This window comes from Sciurus carolinensis, chromosome 14 (genome assembly GCF_902686445.1).
Source record: "Sciurus carolinensis chromosome 14, mSciCar1.2, whole genome shotgun sequence".
Classification (NCBI taxonomy): Eukaryota; Metazoa; Chordata; class Mammalia; order Rodentia; family Sciuridae; genus Sciurus; species Sciurus carolinensis.
Genome location: NC_062226.1, coordinates 7082064 through 7101763, shown reverse-complemented (window position 1 = coordinate 7101763; position 19700 = coordinate 7082064). Strand labels below are relative to the sequence as shown.

General features: G+C 49.9%; 1 protein-coding gene across 2 annotated transcripts; it reads left to right on the top strand.

Annotated features, from left to right (window-relative positions):
• The first annotated feature begins 14 nt into the window (after positions 1–14).
• Urm1 (ubiquitin related modifier 1) lies at positions 15–18003 on the top strand. Of its 2 annotated transcripts, XM_047525252.1 has the most exons (6): positions 43–90; positions 3933–4019; positions 5039–5109; positions 14778–14859; positions 16532–16580; positions 16938–18003. In XM_047525252.1, exons 2-6 carry the CDS (start codon positions 4015–4017, stop codon positions 17004–17006), a joined length of 276 nt encoding a protein of 91 aa, XP_047381208.1. In that variant the 5' UTR covers positions 43–90; positions 3933–4014; the 3' UTR covers positions 17007–18003. The 2 variants fall into 2 exon arrangements, with proteins under 2 accessions (XP_047381207.1, XP_047381208.1); XM_047525251.1 differs by lacking the exon at positions 3933–4019 and having other exon boundaries at positions 15–90.
• The last annotated feature ends 1697 nt before the right edge of the window (positions 18004–19700 follow it).

Genomic DNA, 19700 nt, shown 5'->3' with positions numbered 1-19700 from the left:
TGGGCGGGAGCTCCGGAAGTTCAGGGGAGTTTCCTGCGAGCTCAGCTTCCTCAACATGGCAGCGCCCTTGTCAGTGGAGGTGGAATTCGGGTGAGTAACAGAGCTTGGGCGCCCTGGGGATGGATTGAAGTCCTTGGGCCCGCAACTCCCGTCCTGCCTTGAGGCCTAACACGGCCGAGTCGCCGAGGCTCCCGGCGCCTGCCGCGAACCGTGCCACCCGCCTCGAGTCTGATAGGCTCGGTCTCCCTCGGTGACGCCGTATGTCCGGGAATAGAAGCGCACCCCCGGGCGGGGAGGTGCGCTCTGGGTACTCCTCAGTGCCCTGTACCTAGTAAGGCTCGGAAGGCATGACGGTTAGCGGGTGGCTTCCCTGCGTACTTTGCGTGTCTCGTTTCGGACCAGGTCCATCTTTTGGCATCTGGCTCCTAGAAGGAACCTCTCTTCGACCCATGAGTTCTTTCTTCAGGCAGCAATTTCCGCTTACACCGTTCTTGGGGCTTTGTTTATCGTGGGGTGTGTGGCCAAGACGGAACTCTTTTCTTTCTTTTTTCCCAAGATTTGGGGGGTTTTAAAAAGACCTGAAGTTCTTTCAGGATAGTCAGTAAACTTGCTGAGTGCCTCTACAGATCTTGAGTCGAGTAGAGATATGGGGATAAATAGGATAACTACATTGGGAGAGACGAATGTTGGCAGCATGTTCTCCACAAGATGAAAATGGAGGGATTGATGGGGCTGGAGTTGTGGCTCCGTGGTAGAACACTTGCCTAGCATGTGTGAGGTCCTGGGTTCGATTCTCAGCACCACATACAAATAAAAGATCCATTGACAACTAAAAAAAAAAAAAAAAAAAAAAATGCAGGAATTGGAACACATATGAATAACTGAAGAAAACAAAGGGAGGAAATCTCCTTAAACCGGTATCTTATCCCTCCAACAAACAGGTTTTTTGTCGTGGTTTCAAAACAGAAAGCCAGGCGTGGTAGCACACACCTGTAATCCCAGTGGTGTTTAGGAAGGCCAAGACAGGAGAATTGCAAGTTGAAGCCAGCCTCAGCAATTAAGCAAGGACCTGTGCAACTTAGTGAGACCCTGTCTCAAGATAAAAATAAAAAACTCAGAGAAAAACTGCATAGCTTAGAGAGACAGCAAAGAAACGGAGGCCCTAAAAGATGGGTGGTTATATCATTGCCACAATCACATGAAAAAACTGGGTTTCAGTGTGTAGTGGAGATGGGAGAGGAAAAGTCTGGGATGGGAATCTAAAACCTCTGTCCAAATGCCTTTCCTCTCATTGGATGCTCCCAGTTTCTTTCTTGTTTTCCCTTCATTGGGTAGTTCATTCATCAGTCATTTATTGAGTGCCTACCATGTGCCAGGCAGTGAGCCAGACACAGAGGATACAAAGATAAATAGTACTCTGTCCATGCCCTACAGTGTTCAGCATTTCTGTCCCTTGGAAGGGGGTAGTCTCATGAATGTTAAGTGCATTTTAATTGATGATTATTGTCTAGCCACTTGGATCCAATTAGAACTACATTGGTCAGGCTTCCTGACCATTTTGCTTTACTGACCCTTGGCCCAGCTGTACCCCAAAGCCTGAGGATTCTAGGATAATCCCTGCTATTTTGACAAGTCTCAGCAGAGCTCGAAAGGGAGAAGCTTCAGATGACCAGGCTGGGGTTTATCTATAGTCAATTTATTTGCCTTTTATTCTCACTAAGTAGACCTGGTGTTTGTTCACCAGTGATGTCTTCTGTCTTCCAGATACTGTGCTGGCAACAATGAGAAAGTCATGAGTTCACAGACCAAAATAATTACTCCTTTTCTAGTTTCTGTGAGTTCCCACAAAACAAGGCAACATCACTTCACCCATAATCTATCTACCTCCTTCCACCTCCATCCTCACCATTGTCCTATGAAAATTGTAGCTTCATGGGATGTAAGAATGCCCAAGATGCATTACAAACCTAAGTCCCTTCTCTCTGTCCTTGCATATTTTTACCACTGACCTTTTACTTCCTACATCTCTTAGTAGATATGTTTCACTCTGAGCCTGGGCAGATTTGCAAAGAAGCTGCTGTGCCCACCATTCTCTCCCCTGTTTCCCTGAGTGCCACCACCATCACAGATCCTGGAAGAATTTGGATTAGAACTTTGTAACCCATGAGCAGATATAGTCCTCTTCACCCCACCAGTTCTTTTTAAGCCTTCTGGAAAGCCTCTTGCACCTTTCTCTCTCTTGTCAGCAACTAGTTCTGCCATCTTTTGTCTTGTTTTCTGAACTGTTCTTAGCAGAGCGTTTTCTCAGCATTCAAAGTGTGTAGTACAGATGCGAACCTTCAGTTCAGGCTGTTAAAACTCAAATGTAGGGGGTAGGGTAGTGTTCAGTGGTAGGGTGCTTGCCTAGCATGTGTGAGGCACTGAGTTCGATTCTTAGCACTACATAAAAATAAATAAGAATAAAGGTTCATCCACAACCAAAAAAAAAAAAAAAATATATATATATATATATATATATATGTATTAAAAAAAGAAGAAGAAATCTCAAATGTAAGATTCTCTTTGCCTCGTTCCTTTTTCTCCTCCTCAAGTTGGGGAGGTATTTGCAAAGGGTGGGTACACCATTGAGGGCAGAGAAAAAGTTTTTAAAAAAATGGACATTTTCATTTGTTTGGTAAATATTTGTTGAGTACCTACTGTGTGCCAGGCTCTGTTTTAGGCAGGGCTTATATCCAGTAGGTAGAAGGGAAATAAAGAACCAAGTATAGGTTGATAGATGATAAAGAAGATGAAGATGAACTGGAAAAAGTGAGAACAGTTTTAGGAATGTCTGCCTGTCACTGGTATAAACAAACATATCCAGCAGGAATGTCTGGAGAAGTAGAGGGAAGATGGAGTATCTTACTTAGTTGAGTTGGATAGCAAATCCTGTAAGACATAAGAGGATTTGGTCTTGGGTCCCTGAGGCTAGCACAGGCCCCTTGTCTGCCTCCCTGAATCACTGTAGAGACTGGGTGTGCACCTTCCCCCACTCCAGATGTGCTGACAGAAGTGCCAACCCCTCCCCTGAGGCCCAGTGAACCCAGCAGTGACAGGTCACTCTCTGAGCCAGACTGGTTCTGCCTTCATCCATTTGTAAAGGGAAAAAAAACAGACTCAGCCTCCGAGACTGGCACTACCAGGTTTGGGCACTCTTGGTTGTTTGCCTGAGTCCCAGTGCCTTCAGTTCCCACCCATCTTCTATGACCCCCCAATTCCTGAGCCCCTTGCCTGTCACCATCCCCCATCCCAGCTGCTACATGTGCCAACCCCTACCCAGGAGAAAATGAGGCTCTTGGAAGGAGATAAATGGAGGCTCTGTGTAGACTTGCAGCTGAAATGGCCCTGCACACAGCCACAGATGGGCCTCTGCTCCCCCTCCACATTTCTGCATCAACAAAGCGTGACCTTGTTTGGATGACAGTCGCCCCATGTTTCCCCCATGACAATGCTTTCCTTGCCTTTGCCTCCCAGTGGGCTGCCTGAGGACATCTCTGTTCCCTGAAATTGGGAAAGGGTGGTAGACTGGGAGGCATTGCATCCATCAAAAGTCTGTTAAGGCCTTCTCAGTTCAGACCCATATTAGGTCTGAGATGGCAGTCAGGAGACCCAAAGGGAGAAGAGTATGGGACACTGAAAAAGCCCTGGAGTCCTGGCTTCTGGACTTGACTCTGATTATCTCTGCTGTCCCTGCCTTACCATGGCCCAATGTTGAGACACAGAAATGAACCAAACTCTGCCCTCAGGGGGCTTTCTGACCTTTGAGGAGTCTTATTTATTTATTTATTTTTCAGCAAGGCTGCTGAGACTGAGCAGAAACCAGTTAGATTCTTATTCTAGTACAGCTGCTTCGTGTCTGACCTTGCACAAATCTCTTATCTTAACCTTTCCAGGCCTCAGCCTGCTTCTCTATGAAATGGAGTTAATAATATCTGCCTCCCTCCCAGTTCTTCCCTGGGATGCCTTGAGGATGAAATGAGGTGAGGAGCATCTTATAAATGACAAGATGATGTGAATAGTAAATGACAGGATTACTCTTAGTCAATGCTAAGCCCAGTGGACTCTCAGCTTCCAGTGCTGTGGTGTGGGGGTCTCTCAGCCATGTCCTGCGTGGATGAGAAAAGGGTTAACTGCTAGAGGATGGTGTTGGCTGTTTATCAATCAATTACCCATAAATTTATCTATACAATAAACTCACAAGAGCCAATACTCTTTTTAAATGAGAGGGGGCGTGACAGGTCTGGCCATACCAGCTCTGGCCTCTAACAACATGGAGTAACCCAACTCTTTTATTTATAACACACAGGTAAAGGGGGCAAAACTGGGAGGAGCTTCTTCTGTGATGGACAGGATAGGGTGGAGTTAGGGGAGCCATTCTTTTAGGGGGACTATTCCAGAAGAGGACAGGGAACCATTCCCACGCAGCACCTCATGCTTCCCAGCAGTTCTTCGAAGCCAAACATCTGTGTCCCATGGCTCAACCTAGTCTGATTCTGCTAAATAAGAATGGCTTCCCACACTGTAGTATGCCCACCAGGCCAACAGCAGAAGGGCAGGGACAGGGGCATTTCTAAACCTCTCCTAGCTAGAGGAAACTTTGAGATGCTCAAGGTCCACAGAAGGTCTCACATTTTTGAAGATGGAAAGATCAAAGTATAAGAAGGTGGAGTCACATGCCCTGGGTCTCACTGGTTAGCAGAGGTGGAGCCTGGTCTCCATGTTGGTGTTGGCAGCTCCAAAGCCTGTGTTCCATAACTGTGCACTAGACTACTTCTGGAGAAAACAGTTTGCTTGATTATTAGTAAAAATTATTTATATCTTACCTTACCACAACAGGAAGTCACATTTGAGAATTGGTCACTGGTGCCCATGTTTTTCCTGAACTTTCATCTCTGTATCTCTTGGGCTTCTACTGCTGTCTGCATCCTTAGTTCTCAGGTTCATCTACCTCCTGTTTGCAGGAGCTCACCTGGCTGTCTTTTTTGGTCTTTATTTGCAGAGGTGGTGCAGAGCTCCTTTTTGATGGTGTAAAAAAACATCAAGTCACCTTGCCTGGGCAGGAGGAGCCCTGTGAGTATTGGGTTTTTAAGCCTCTGTCTGGGGATGGGGGTCAGGTTTTGGGGAGGAAAGGGTCTATGGGATTATTCAGCCCTGTTCAGTAGAAATGAGTTCGATCTCCCTGACCAGGGGCAGGAAGAAGAGAAAGTCACCAGGATACTCTTCTCCCATCTTCTCTGGAGTCAACCAGCTTCGTGAGAGGGAAGTAGGGTTACTTAGTCCCTATGTGAGGGTTCCATACTCCTTAGAACCTTAGACCAGGGACCTTGTCTTTCTGAACTCTGGTGTGCTCAGCTGTGAAGTGGGGATGGCAGTTCTTTTCCCCTAGGGATGTTAGGAGGAGGAAGTAAGTTATGCCGTTTGTCTCTATCATTGTAATGTGGCAGCAAAGGGAAGGTCTTGTCAAGGCGGTAACCTTCCCGGAGAATGGAACGTACAAATGGGCTCCCGTGGCACTCAGGGACTTTGACTAAATGAAAAGTATCCATGCAGAAAGATTGGAGGAGGGAGGTTGACTGAACAAGAGGAGTCAGCCCCTGCCTTCAAGTGGGAGATTTTAAAGAATTAACCCTCCGAGGTACGCCTAGGTAACCATCAGTATAGCCTAGAAGCAGGGTCTGGATCTGGTGACTGTCAAAGTCTTTTACAGCCCTAGCAGTGAGTCCTATTAAGAGCAGATGCTCAGGGATAGGAGTCCCGTCTCCCATCTATGGCTGAGACACCTCTGGGGAGAAGAGGCCATCAAGCATATGAGGAGGCAGGGGGATGAGGTTCCAGGAGATGCACACAAAAAAAGGTCAGGTGAGTTTTGATAGGATTCTTCTGGAGTGGAGACACATCTGCCAAGAACAAAACCATTACAGTTGTCCAAATCCACTGGCTGCCATGGCTATCTCTGGCCCTCCCTTGGGTCCTTGACCCCCTGCCATTCTTAGAGACTGGGGGACACTTATCAAGGGTCAGGGCACTGCTCACCTTGAGCCGGACTATGTAGGTAGTTGAGGTTAAACATCAGGGTGGTAAGATTTTGTGTTCTTACTGGATGGTTGGGAAGACCCACAGGTGATCGATCCTTGTTTCTTAGTGTGGCAGATGGCCACACAACCTTGGCAGCCTTGAGAGGAAGCAAGGGTTCTCAAATAAAGCCTCTCAAAGACGTTGCGTGATTGTTTATTAAAATAGCACGTTGTAATTTATTTCCTCTTAAGTTTGCTTGGCATGAAAGTCCCCTCACTTTCACCATTCCAGCTCCATCCCATCCACTCATTGACCGAGGACTCAGGAAGTGCCAGGAATGGGAGGAAGTACTTGATTCTTTCATGTAGCTGGCAGTATTTTTTGAGTGCCTCCTGCAGTCAGTGCACTGGTTGCTGGGTGACTTCTTGCCCTCATGGAGTTTACAGTGTGATGGAAATGGAACCAGCAGTAAATAAGGTAACAAACAAAACTGTACCATCACAGACTCCAGCATGAGGAGGACACATGGGCTTCAAATGGGACTAATGAGTTGTCAGGGAAGGCCTCTTCGAGGAGGTGAGGTTGAGGTAAAGCCCTGAAGAATGAAAGCAAACTTCAGGGAGAGAGCAGAGATGTGTGGACCCTTCCGAGCAAGAAGACAGCACTTGTGAAAGCCCAACGGGACCAGAGGCACTGGGCTGATGAAGAGCTGAAGGGAGCCCGCATATGTGGAGGCTGAGTTTGGAGTAGTCGGTGAAGCCTCAGTGGGTTTTGTAGATCATTGTCACACATTCCTAGGAGGTAGCTCCCTTTATTTCCATCTTAAAAGGTCAAAACTGGGCTCTGAGGTAGAGAGCTTACCTAGCATGCAGGAGGCCCTGGGTTAGAATCCCAGCACTACAAGAAAATACATAAATAAGTAAAAATAAAAGTGAAAACCGAAAATCAGAGATTTTAGGGATCTCACCCCAAAGTCATCCAGTTACTTAAATGACAGCACTGGGAAACACACCCAGATTTCAGGGTCTCTACAGTCCAAGCATTAACCCATCATTTGTCTCCAGAGGCTCCTTGAAGCACCCTAACATCTCACACCCATGGCCTGTTTTCCAGTTTTTCCACTTTTTCATTTATGCATGGCCCTCATTGGCTATTTAGTTCAATTTCTGTAATGACCCTGATAGATGTTATCACCAAGGAAGTCAAACCTCAGAGGGAGAGAGAAAAAGACAGAGGAGGAGGGACCTGAGTCCTGTTCACATTTACCTAGGTAGGGAAGCTGGTCTCGAAGCGAGGACTCAGGTTTCTGATCTTTCATTCTTCTGCCAGATAGGGGGAACATGGAGGCCTATCCACCCTGGGAAGGAAGGAAGAGAATGAGGGGAAGGAAGGCAAGATGCCCCTATTGCTCACTCTTTGGACCCTTGGTTGTGAGTCCTGGTTCCCATTTGTGCCCTGCTATACCCAGAGGTCACACGGTAGCTACAGAGCTTGTCAGCAGCTTCCAGGCCTTACCCTGGCATTTGTGAACCCAAGGGGCCTGATGCTGCTGGGGAAGTCTTATATTCTCCCAAACCCATGCCCAGAAGTGTCATCTGGCAGCCTTCCCAGCCCTGGCTGCCAGTTGACCAAGCAGGTCTTAGATACTCTAGCTGAAATAGCAAGAGCCATAGATTATATAGATTGTGACTGCTGAACATGGTGACAATCCCAGGGACTCTGGAGTCTGAGGCAGGAGAATTGAAAGTTCAAGACCAGCCTTAGCAACTTTAATGAGACCCTGGTCAAAATAAAAAATGAAAAGGGATTGAGCCAGGTGTGGTGGTACAAGTTTATAATCCCAGCAACTTAGGAGGCTAAGGCAGGAGGATCATGAATTCAAAACCAGCCTCAAGAAAAGTGAGGCGCTAAGCAACTCAGTGAGACCCTGTCTTTAAATAAAATACAAAATAGAGCTGGGGATGTGGCTTAGTGACCAAGTGCCTCAGAGTTCAATCACCACTCCCCCCAAATAAAGGAATTGGATATAGCTCAGAGGGTTAGGGTGCTCCTGGGTTCAATCCTGAGTACTGAAAGAAAGAAAAGAGAAGGAAAAAAAAAAAAAGATTGTGGACTGTGACAGTTTTCACAAACAAGGGGACCTGTGGGTCCTGGACCAGCGGAGAGCTTCCAACCCAGCCGGCATGGTAAAAGGGAATGGGAGAGGCCAAAGGGGATGAGACTCCAAGAGAGGAGCCATGGTGGTGTGCACTACACATTAGTGGCTTCTGCCAGCCTCTCTTTCCCCATGTGTAGAATGGAAGATGGGCCGACTCTGCTCTTTATTGAGCCTGTTATCTATTTAACAACTCTGGTTTGGAAGTTTATTCCAGATCTAAGTATGTGTATTTATGTTAAGTAGGATGTGCTAATCCAGTGAGTGGTTGCAAGTTTGTGTTTGCAAGAGGTGTGTGGTAAGTGTATTAACTGTCATCCTGATGAAATGGGCATCTTCTTGATTGGCAGGTATTTTTGGGGTAGGTACCAACCTCCATCTGGCCATTTTGGCTGCAGGTCTTTATGACTCAAGGATCCCTTTAGCTCCAGGCTCCCAGCCCCTTCCCCAGGAGGAGAAGGCCTCACCTTTCTCTGCCCTGACAGAGTGCCCCCTCCTCCTTCTCGACTCACATTAAAGGGTGGCTGGTGAGGGAGGGGAAGAACTGAGCTGAGCAGAGCTTCTGGGCGCTTTAAACTGCTTAGCATTCATTTCACAACCTCTCTGGGGCCAGCTGTTCCTTTCTCTGCTCTTGGGGCCTGTTTGCTGATCCCCTCCCTGCCTCCCTCCTTTCCCCCAACCCCTCCCAGTCCCTGTGCAAAATTGCTTTTGAAAAGATCCACTTTCTGCTTAATTAAACAATGAGGAGCGTCCCTTGCACATCTGTAAACCTCCTTCTGAGGCCAGTTTAGCCCACAAACTGCTCCATTCTTACCCCATTCATTTGTAAATGGAGCCTCAGAACTTCCCTCCACCCCTGTTCTCTTTCTCTCCCCCCATGCCAGCTCTTTCTTCTCCCTTTCAACTCAGGCCTGGGGTGGGCTCCCAGAAGAACCCTGTTTTGGAGACTACTGGACTTGGTGGGTTCAGGAAGGTTTAACCTACAGAAGGAAAGATTTAGGGGATCAGGGTCTCGTAAATCTGAAGGGCTATTGTGGGGACAAGGGTCTCATTGGCATGGGCCTTGTGGACCAACAGTTCCAGGGGTGGGAGTGGCAGGAGGGTCGCTCCTGCTTGAGAAGAGTGCTGAATGGAGCCGCTCCCTGGGTGACCTGCCCCTGAGGTGTTGGAAGAGTCTGAGAGTCTCTTTCAGGAGGATTCAATGTCAGACGAGACCTCCAGGTTGTTCCTTTTCAGCCCCAAGAGATGAGTTGATACCCTTGGTGGCCCTGCCATATTGGGCTGTCTGTATACCTCAGACAAGTATAAGTCACCAGGGCAAGGATTCTGGTGGAAGTTTTTGCAGGTACCTGCTAGGATGGGCATGCCATGGTGCTCCTGTGGCAGATGCCTGTAGGACAAGGTTCTGGCAGCCCAGAGGGTGAGGGCCACGCACCTGTCTCTTAAGCTCTCCTGTGTGTTTCACACTGCTGGCCTTCATTCTCACAGAACCCTTTGGAGTGTGGATTATTATTTCCATTGCTGAAAGATGGATGACATCAAGACTTAGAGAGGTCAAGTGACTTCCTACTCAGGACCATCTAGCCCACAGCACATGGAGCTCCTCCACTTGGCCACAGAGCAGCAGCTCCCTTCACTTGCCCTCTCCCAGTGGGCAGGCCAGGCCTCAAGGTCGCCTGTGCTGGAAACCTGGCATTTGGTGTCCGTCTCTCTCCCCAGGGCTATGGGTAGGAGTCTGGCTGCTTGCACCCATGGCCTCAGGATGTGATTCCTTACTCCCAGGGTGTCCCTGGGAGCTTTGACCAATCACTGGCATCTTATGGGTCTGAATATATAAAATGGAAGAAGACAGGCGGGCAAAGGGCACATGCCTGTAGTCCCGGCTATTTGGGAGTCTGAGGCAGGAGGAACACCTGAGCCCAGAGTTTGAGGCCATCCTGGGCAAGAGACCCTGTCTTAAAAAAAAATAAAATAAAATAACCACAAAGGAAGGAAGCCTAGTGTTTGGGTCTCCTTCCCACTCTCCTAATCCTCTTTCAGAAAGTCCCAACCAGTACTGCCTGACAAATGATTAGACTTATTAGACTTTCCAAAGCTGGGGTGCCAGGACACTGGGCAGAGCAAGCGTGTGGAAGCCCAGGACATCAGAGAATGTAGAGGAGACAGGTTCCCCCTCTGGACCCCAGAATAATTACAACACTGATAGGCCAGGCACAGTGCCAAGAACTGTATGTGGATCATTTTATTCAATCCTCACGACAACCTGTCAGGCATACTGACCTCCCCATTTTGCAAGGCAAAGAAGCTGAGACTCTGAGAATTCCTTTCCCAAGGTCAATAACTACAAGTGACAGGATCCAATTCAAAGCCAGGACTGTCCAACTCCAGAGTCGGTGGTCTTAGTCTGATTCTTCACCCCCTCCACTGTTGTCCCTGTGTTCAGCAAGAGTTTCAGGGCTCTGAGGCTCAGCCCCCACTACAAGAATGGGAAGAGAATGCCATGTGTTTGAGCTGGATCAGGCTTCAGGATCAAGGCAGAGAAACCTACTTGGTCAGTCCCTATGGGATTCATGAGAAGAGAGGGTGGCACCTTCCAGAGCAGGCCCCCCTCTCATGTCGTGCTTCTTGACTTCTTTCTGTTACTTGAGTCTGCTAGTTCCATCCTGCCTTACGTCTTCCCATGTGCTCTTTCTTCTGTCTAGCATACTACCCCCCAGCCACCCCACTCATCCTTCAAACCTGAGCTTCAGTATTCACACCCTCAGAAGGGCCTTTCTTGAGCCGGGCGCCGTGGTTCACGCCTATAATCCCAGCACGTCTGTAATCCCAGTGGCTCAGCAACTTAGTGAGGCCCTAAGCAACTTAGCAAGACCCTGTCTCTAAATAAAATATAAAAAAGGGCTGGGATGTGGCTTGGTAGCTAAGCACCCCTGGGTTCAATCCGTGGTACCAAAAAAAAAAAAAAAGCCTTTCCCAATCCCAGACAAAGGAGGTAGCATTTTATCACCTAATGAAGTCATGTCTATTTCCCCTGCTGTCCTCTTAGCTCCATAAGGATAGGCTCTGCTTCCATCTTGCTCACAACCATCTCCCTTGCACCTGGCATATAGCAGTTGCTCAATAAATAAATATGTCTTGTGAATGGTTGCCTAGGATCCTAGGAAGGAGACCACCCTCAGCAGGATTGGGAAAGCAGGAGGACACAGAATGGAAAGGTGGAAGTGAGATTCTCTCAGCCCCCCGTCTATCCCAGAGCCATCCCCAAGCCACCAGTCCCTGACTTTGCTTAACCCTTCTCCTCCCCTGGGTGCCTTTGGAAGCCGACCATCTGGCTTGGAGCCTATTTGCATATTGTCTGGGCCTCAAAAAGCTGAGCAAGATGTCCCTGGGGGTGTGTTTCAGTCCAAGCTGAGTGGCCCTTGCAGCCTGAGAAGGGAGCCTTGAGTTCTACCTCTCCCCACCCTCAAATCCAGGCATGGGGAACAATACCAGGGATGATGTGATAGCCTCACCATGGAAACCGGCTATCAAAAATGTGGGCAGGCCTGGGGTGGGGGCAGGCAGAGGAGGGAGGGAGTGACCTCAGCAAATAGGAGCATCATGATAAATGAGCCAGCACCAGGCAGCAGACTCATCCCCCAGCCCACCCCTCTGGGACTCTATGATGGTGCCATCACGTGGATGACCCCAACATGACCACTAGCCCTCCCCCCACCCCTAGCCGTATCCATAGTGGAGCAGACGTGCCTTCTTTTTGGAGGAAACTAGGACTGTGGGGCTGCAGCCTGTGGTCCCCAGGCCAGGCACTGCCCTGTCCCTGTTGCTGCCTCCACACACAAGCACAACCCCGCCCGCCAAGGCTGGCTGATGGATGTGTCAAGCTGCGGCAGCTCTATCGAGCGGCCACAAGATGTATGGGCCAGAGGCCCACCAGACAGTGCCAAGATGGAGGCCAAGGGGATTCAGGGCCAAGAGAAAGCCTCTGGAACCCAAGCCTTGAGGAAGAGCCTGCCAAGGGTCCAAATGAACTGCAGAAAGTTGGAGACTGTACTCATGCACCTGCTCCAGGGACTGGGAGGATTCCAGTCTGTTTATTTTATTTGTTTTGGTACTGGGGATTGAACCCAGGGGTGCTTTACCACTGAGTCACATCGTACCTAACCATTTTGTGTGTTTTGGGTGGTATTGGGGATTGAACTCAGCCTCAGTCAGATCAGGCCAATACTCTACCACTAAGCTACATCCCCAGCCTTTTTGTTTGTTTGTTTGTTTTCTTTTTTAAAATTTTTAGTTGTAAATAGAATACAATACCTGTGTTTTTTACTTATTTATGTGGTGCTAAGAATCAAACCCAGTGCCTCGCACATGCAAGGCAAGCACTCTACCACTGAGCCCCAGTCCCAACCCAGCCTTTTTATTTTTTAAGGGGTCTGAGTTGCTTAGGGTCTTGCTAATTAAGTTACTGAGGCTGACCTCAAACCTGCAATCCTCAGCCTCACTGGTCACTGGCATTACAGGCATACACCACCGGTAGCCTCCTTTGTTTAAAAGGAGGCGTTGTAGGCATGATGGCACATGCCTGTAATCCCAGCCTATAGAACTAGGAGGCTGGGCAGGAGCATTGCAAATTTGAAGCCAGCCTCAGCAACTTAGTGAGACCCTGTCTCAAAATAATAAAAAGTAAAAAGGATTGGGGGTATAGCTCAGTGGCAGAGCACACCTGGATTCAATACCCAGTACCAAGTGAATAAATAAACAAAATTGGAAGGCAGCAGCCTCAGTTTATGGACACTGCCTGTTTATGAGCACCAGCCCTGTGTTCTACTGGTGTACAATCTAGGGATGTTGGTGCCCAACCATGAGGATGAGTCCATCTTGACTATAGCCTTCCTTCCCTGTGGGAATGTGACATGGGACTGCCCTGTCCCTGTCACGCTAGGGAGAGTGTTTTCAAGCCCTCCCCAAGGCAGGTGCTGTATGCATGCTGCGCTTCTGAGCCCACACACAGGGCAGAGAAAAAAACCTCTTCACATCCAAGTTGCCACTCTGGATTCTAGGGCAGGACAATCCAGGTTGCCTAGGCCTTGCTCCAGCTTAGCCCCAGAGCTTTGTCTCAAGCATGGTCCTAGATAGCAGACCCCTTTGAGACACCAACTTGGGACAGGATGTGGTTGTCCCCAACCCCCCTGTGGCTTCCCAAAGACTGGCTGTCTCCCTAGGACCTTTGTCCGCAAGTCATGTGGGGGAGCACAGGACCTCTAGCAACCTTAAAAGAATGGTCTGTTTGAGGAGGAGATAGTGGAGAGCCCTAGGCATCAAGGAATTTACAGAACCAGATCCCAGTGTTCTGTGGCCTGGCACCTCTGATCCTGAGGGGACCCTGGGGGCAGGTGCCTCTGAGCCTCCATGTGATGTGCACTGGTGGCTGCCCCAGAATACCAGATCCACAAAGAGGCAGATCTCAGTGTTCAGCTGAGCCAGAGAGGTCCTTTTGACCCTGAACCTTTTGCCTCTTCAAGGTGACCACCCCTAGCCTTGAGGGCTCTGGAGTCGGGAAGTGGTAGAGCAGTGATTTGTCAGTGTCCCTGGCCTGGTGAAGGATCCTTCTCTCCCTCTGCTAGAGGAAATTAACTGATGTTATCAGCTCAGTGATTGTTTTTCTCCCCTCACAAAGGGAAATATATGCAGACCCTTCCAAGAGCAAAGCCCTATCCTCTCCATGCGGGACTGGGTGGAGAGATAAAGGTGGAAGGGGCTCTTCAGGGCCCTCTCAGAAGCCTGGCTGGGGCACTCCAGACCAGCTTCCAGGACGTGTGGGTGGAGTTCTGTCTCCCAGCCCTTTAGATGTGACTGTAGGTAAAGGCCATTGCCTCTTCAAGATTTCAGCAGGGTCCACTTTCTCTGAAGTCCTCTCTGAAAGGTCACTAGTTTCTCCTAATTCATTTCCACATCTTAAGAACCCACAAGTTCATGAGCCATTGCAGCCGGTCTAAAAAGAGACCCTGTAAGCTCCCATGTGCACTTCCTTTTAGGCCAGGCAAGGTTTTGGGAGCCAAGAATCACTTGGGTTTGAGCCAGGTGTGGCGATGCACTCCTATAATCCCAGTGACTAGGGAGACTGAGGCAGAAGGATCACTGCTGAATCTGCCTCAGCAAGTTAATGAGACCAAAAATAAGTGCTCACTTCAGCAACCCATATATTAAAATTGTAATGATACAGAGAAGATTAGCATGAACTGGGCACTGTGGTGCAAGCCTGTGATCCCAGCAGCTCGGGAAGCTAAGGCAGGAGGATTTCAAGTTCAAAGCCAGCCTCAGAACAGGGTGTGGTGGCACATGTCTGTAATCCTAGAGACTCAAAACCTACACCTGGAGGATCACAAGTTCAAGGCCAGCCTCAACAACTAAGCAAGACCCTATTTTGAAATTTTAAAAACCAGTAAAACGTGCCGGGCATGTGGCTAGTGGTTAAGCAACTCAGAGTTCAATCCCCAGTAACAAAAAAAAAAAAAAAAAAAAAAAAAAAAGAATCACTTGGGTTTGATATTAGTTGTGTCTTCCTCTCCAGGGGACATCCGGAACCTCCTCATCTGGATCAAGAAGAATTTGCTAAAAGAGCGGCCAGAGCTGTTCATCCAGGGAGACAGTGTGTAAGTCCCATTCCTCCTTTCCTTGAAGAAGACAGAGGGTGGGAAGGATGTCTAAGCCCCTATCCTTGGGTTCAGTCCCAGCCTCCTTTGGGTCCTCTTTCCCTCTTTGTTCTCCCTGACTCCTCTGAGGAAAGAGCTTCTGTCCAGTTCTGTCTGAGGTCTATTTTCAGTTTTCTTGTTACACACTGGACTGTGGGGAATTTGTTGAAAGCCCTGATGAAAGGAGCCCGGTGAATTTCTTCAAAAAAATCCAATTATGCTTTCTGGCTGCCACAAATTTGCTGTGAAATCTGAGGCAAGTTACTTTGCTTCTTTGGGCCTCCATTACTCTCTGTACAGAAAATTCTAAGAAAAGGGTGCTGCTCTAGGTCTCTCTTGTCATTGAACTATCTAGGACAGTGCTGTCCCATGGAACTTTGTGTGCAGTGATGAAAATGTTCCATATGTGTGCTGTCCAGTATGGTAGCTGCTGCCACATGGGGCTGTTGAGCTCTTGTAGTATGGCTGACGTGCGTAAGGAACTAAACATTCCATTTTATTTCATTAAAATATAAATAGCAACATATGGCCAGTAGATAACTGTATGGGACAGCACAGGTCTAGGATTCCAGGGGTCATTGACTGCATGCATGTACACTCTCAGGCACACACACTTAATCTCTCATTGCAGATACCCTAACCAAAGTCCAAAGCTTCCCTACTTGTCTCACCCGGCCTAGCCCAGCCTGATGGCAAAGGACCAGGTTCCATGTTCCAGGATCATTTTACTTCTAAAACAAGGCCTCTTCAAGCTTAAGTGAAAGAGGCGGGCAGCACACTTTTGAGGCAACACCCTGAGGGTGAGGGCTGCCCCCAGGGCCTCTGGTTCAGATCCTGATGTAGTAGTCCTAGAGACCACCTGCAAGGAGAGCAGTGCCCTTTGGCTACTGCCAGTAGGAGCCAGGCTAAACTGCCTATCCAAATGTGGAGCTGAGGCAGGACTGCTCTTGAGCATTCAGGTGCTCAGTCCCACAGGCATCCATCCCTGACCCATAAGAGCCAAGGTAGCCTCCTCTCTAGGGGAAGCATGGGCATGTGGGGGACCTCAAAGCTGAAGTTCTTCCTGTCCAGGGCCGAAAATACTGTGATTAAACCCCAGGAAAAGTATGCTTCTTCTGCAGTTACCATGATAGACAGTGTGGCAAGCAAGCCCTTGTGTCTCTTTGCACCCTTGGGCACACCTATCATACAGGCACCTGTTTGCCCCATTTTCAGATGAAGCTACTCAGGAGGCTGAGACAGGAGGAGTAAAAGTTTGAGGTCAGTCTTAACAGCTTAACGAGACCCTATCCCAAAATAAAAACCAAGAAAGGGCTGGGGATGTAGCTCAGTGGTAGGGCCTTGCCTGTAGCATGCCCAAGACCAATACAAAAAGAAACTGATGTGCAGAGAAACAAAATGACTTGCCCCAGGTCTGGATGGGAGTACTGTCACTTGCACATACTTTCCATCTGGCCCCCAAGACCAGGACTGTCTGACTTGGTTTCCTTTACACTCAGACTGTGGCCTCTTCTTCCTGGAAGATCTTTAAACAAAACCTCAGGAAGAAGGGCTCCCTCCACATCTCCTGCAGCCCAAAGACTCTGAGTCTCCTGCCTTTCACTCCCTGCTACTCATGCCATCTTTCCCACAGGCGACCAGGAATTCTGGTGCTGATTAACGATGCCGACTGGGAATTGCTGGTCAGTACCTCGGCGTAGTGGGGGTTACACCTCTCCTAGCCCCTGCCCTCGATGCTTCAGTAGGAAAGCCTTGGGCCTCTCATCAAGCCCAGATAGGGTAGCTGGATAATCTGCGTCCCACTCCAGCCTCTGAACTGATGCTACTTAAGTGTCCCACCCCCAGTGAGGAGAGAATGGGCTGTTGGGGAAGTGGTGAGTGTGGCGAGAGCCAGGCCTCCTTGCATGTTGCTGTGTAGGGTGCCCAGTTCACCTAGTGAAGTCTCTTTCCCAGAGAGCAAGCCCTCCCTGCTTCCCTTCCCAACACCTGGGGAGAAACGACCATGCCCTGATAGTCCCTGCTCCTCTCTCCTGCCCCAGGGTGAGCTGGACTACCAGCTGCAGGACCAGGACAGTGTCCTCTTCATCTCCACGCTGCATGGAGGCTGAGGGTCCCTCTCTTCCTCGGCACCCTTATGGGGGAGAACGGAACAGACAAACATCCCCTTGGACCCAGCTTCCAGGTCTCCCTGTCCCCTGTGGCTGCCTTCTTCCCTGCTCTATCCCCCAAGCTCCCTCCAGGCAGGGAAAAGAGGCCAGGTGCTAAAAATGAGCCTTTCTCAGGCACGTGAGCAGGGGAAAGCAGGCAGGCAGGCTCCTGAGCCCAAGGCTCCTTCCCAGCTGAGGTGGGGGAGGGTGCCCCTCTGGTGCGTCTGGAGCAGAGGGGGGCTGTGTGGCCAGGTGACCCAGCTGTCTTCCACTCCTGTCTCAGTCTGAGCACTGAGTGACTGCCCCGAGGAGGCACTCCAGCTCATGGGCCACATTTGTGGAGATGAATGGACCTGAATAACTGATGGGAGACCCCTCCCTTCCCAAAGACTGGAGGAGTCTCCGCCTCAGTTTCCCCATCTGGAGAGCAGAGGGCTCTGTCTGTCCCCCACTGATATCATTATGGAACCCCAGCTGGGGTCCCCTATTCAATGCTGACTCCCTCCCCCTCACCCAGCAGCTGCTCTCCCAGCCACACCCCTCCTCCTGCTCCCCCCACCCCCAGCCCTTGACCCTGGCTGGCCTCCCCCACACACACAGGCCACCAGATGGGCTCCTGAGACCCTCACCAGGCTGCCTATAGTTCATTCTTCTGGGGGTGGAGGAGAGGAAGTAGCCCAACCTCCAATTGGCCAATAGGCCTGGGGGATTGAGTGTGCCTCAGTTTCCTTCTCTACGATAACTGAATATTCATAATATCTGAAAGCCGAGGAGATATTCGATGGCGAAGATGTAAAGTCTATGTCCCTTTCCACCTCCTGCAGAAAGCAAGGTGAAGGCAGGCAGCACTTGGTAGACAGAGTGGTTTGCCCCTCCTCCCTATGTCTGTTTTGAAGTCTGGGGTCTCCGTGCCTACAACAGCTGGCCTTGAGCAAATAAAAGACTAGGTTGTTTACTAGCCTTGCTTGGAGCTTCTTCATCCTTAGAAACAGTGGCACCTCATGTCCCCCCAGCCAGAGCTGCACTTCATCCAAAGGCTAAAACTCAAACTGCCCCAGCATGGGTAGTCTGATAGGGCCATCTGGAGAAGGGGGTGCAGAGTCAGTCTGTGCTGACCAGTCTGAGTCCCAGGACATCCCCACTGGTCTGTTCAAGGCCAGGCTTTGTCCCACTAGCTGCATTCAGCCCCAGAACCCAGAATGGGAGTGGCACAGATGAGAGCCCCATTTCCTTCCTGTGATCTGGTGGAAAGAGCTTTGTCTGCTGGAGGGAGACCTCAAAAAGAATTAGGGCACTTATCCCACCCCAAACATTTCAGGTGGAATTTCTCACCCTGTGGAAAGGAGAAAGTGCCAAATGTCCCAGCTGTGTTGAGAGGAGTGGCAGGTACACATCATGCTCTTAGAGAACAGATGACCCCTGGCTGGTGGACTTCTCCCCAGTCCTGCCGCAGTGGAGGCCCTCTGGGCATGTGTAGGTGGGAGCAGCCATGTTGGGGTTACTGGCCCAGGCCAAGCCAGGGTGGCAGGTTAAGGCCAGTGTTGGGTCTGAGCACTGTCCAGAGAGACTGTGTGACCAGCCTTTCTTAGGTGCTGAGGTCAGGGTCTCCATATTAGGGACTTGTAATGTCCCGGACAGTCTCACTTTTAGAGGATCAGCTTGTCCTTGTAAACTGAGGGTCCCTCTCTTCCTCCAGACCTGGGGCTGTAGGGATGGCCTGTCCCACCTGCCTGGAACTGGCCACACTCTAGGGTTCCTTTCTGCAGCCTGCAAGGGGTAGGGAATGATAGATGTGGGATATCCCAGCTTCCATCACACCCCAGTTAATGCCGAGCAGAAGTGGCTGGGGAAACCGGGTTCTCCCCACAGCGGATGGCATGCCACGATGGAAATTGGCCAGGGATAAGGCACCCTAGATCATTTCAGGTCATTTTCAGCCTGCAGCCCGAAAGGGGTCAGAGACAGGTGACACTGGCTCAACCCAACAACTCCCAGTGGTCCTCCTCCCGTGCAACTCCTGAACCCAACTTTTGAGGAAATAAACGAATAAATAAACCCCACTATCTCCGAAGATTTTTCTTTAATGAAAAGGATTCGTTTGTCCAAGTTCTACTTCCAAAGCTGAAGCGGTTGCCCGGCTGGAGCGCATGATTCCCGAGCTTCGCCGACTCCAGCACCGGTTGGAGGAGGCTCAGCCCATCCGTCCGTCTGGAGGGGCTTGTGGGAGGGGTTGGTTGGCTTGGGATTTAGGGGCCGATTCAGGATTTTGTTTGTTTGCGGGGTACTGGTCGGGGAATAGGTTAGAACAAATTCAAAAACGAGTTAACGAGCGCGTTCGCCGGCATCTGCTTTCACCCCCGACTTCCTGCGGCTCTGGCCGAGGGCGGGCTCCCAGACCACATTTGGGTCCCGCTGCTGCGTGCCAGCTTCGTTTGGGCAGAAATTTGAAAGGGGGGAAACCGACGCGATCTACTGAAGGACCCCGCCAGGAGGGACCAGTCACCCGCAGAGGAGGAGAAGGAAAGAGGACGAGGATGAGGATGGCGGCGCTGATGGCAGGGATCGGCGTCCCTCTGTGCGTCGAGCTGGGGCCGCGATCCTCACGCTTGGGGCCAGTCAGCCGCCCCCACCCCCCCACCCCCCAGGGTCTCGCCT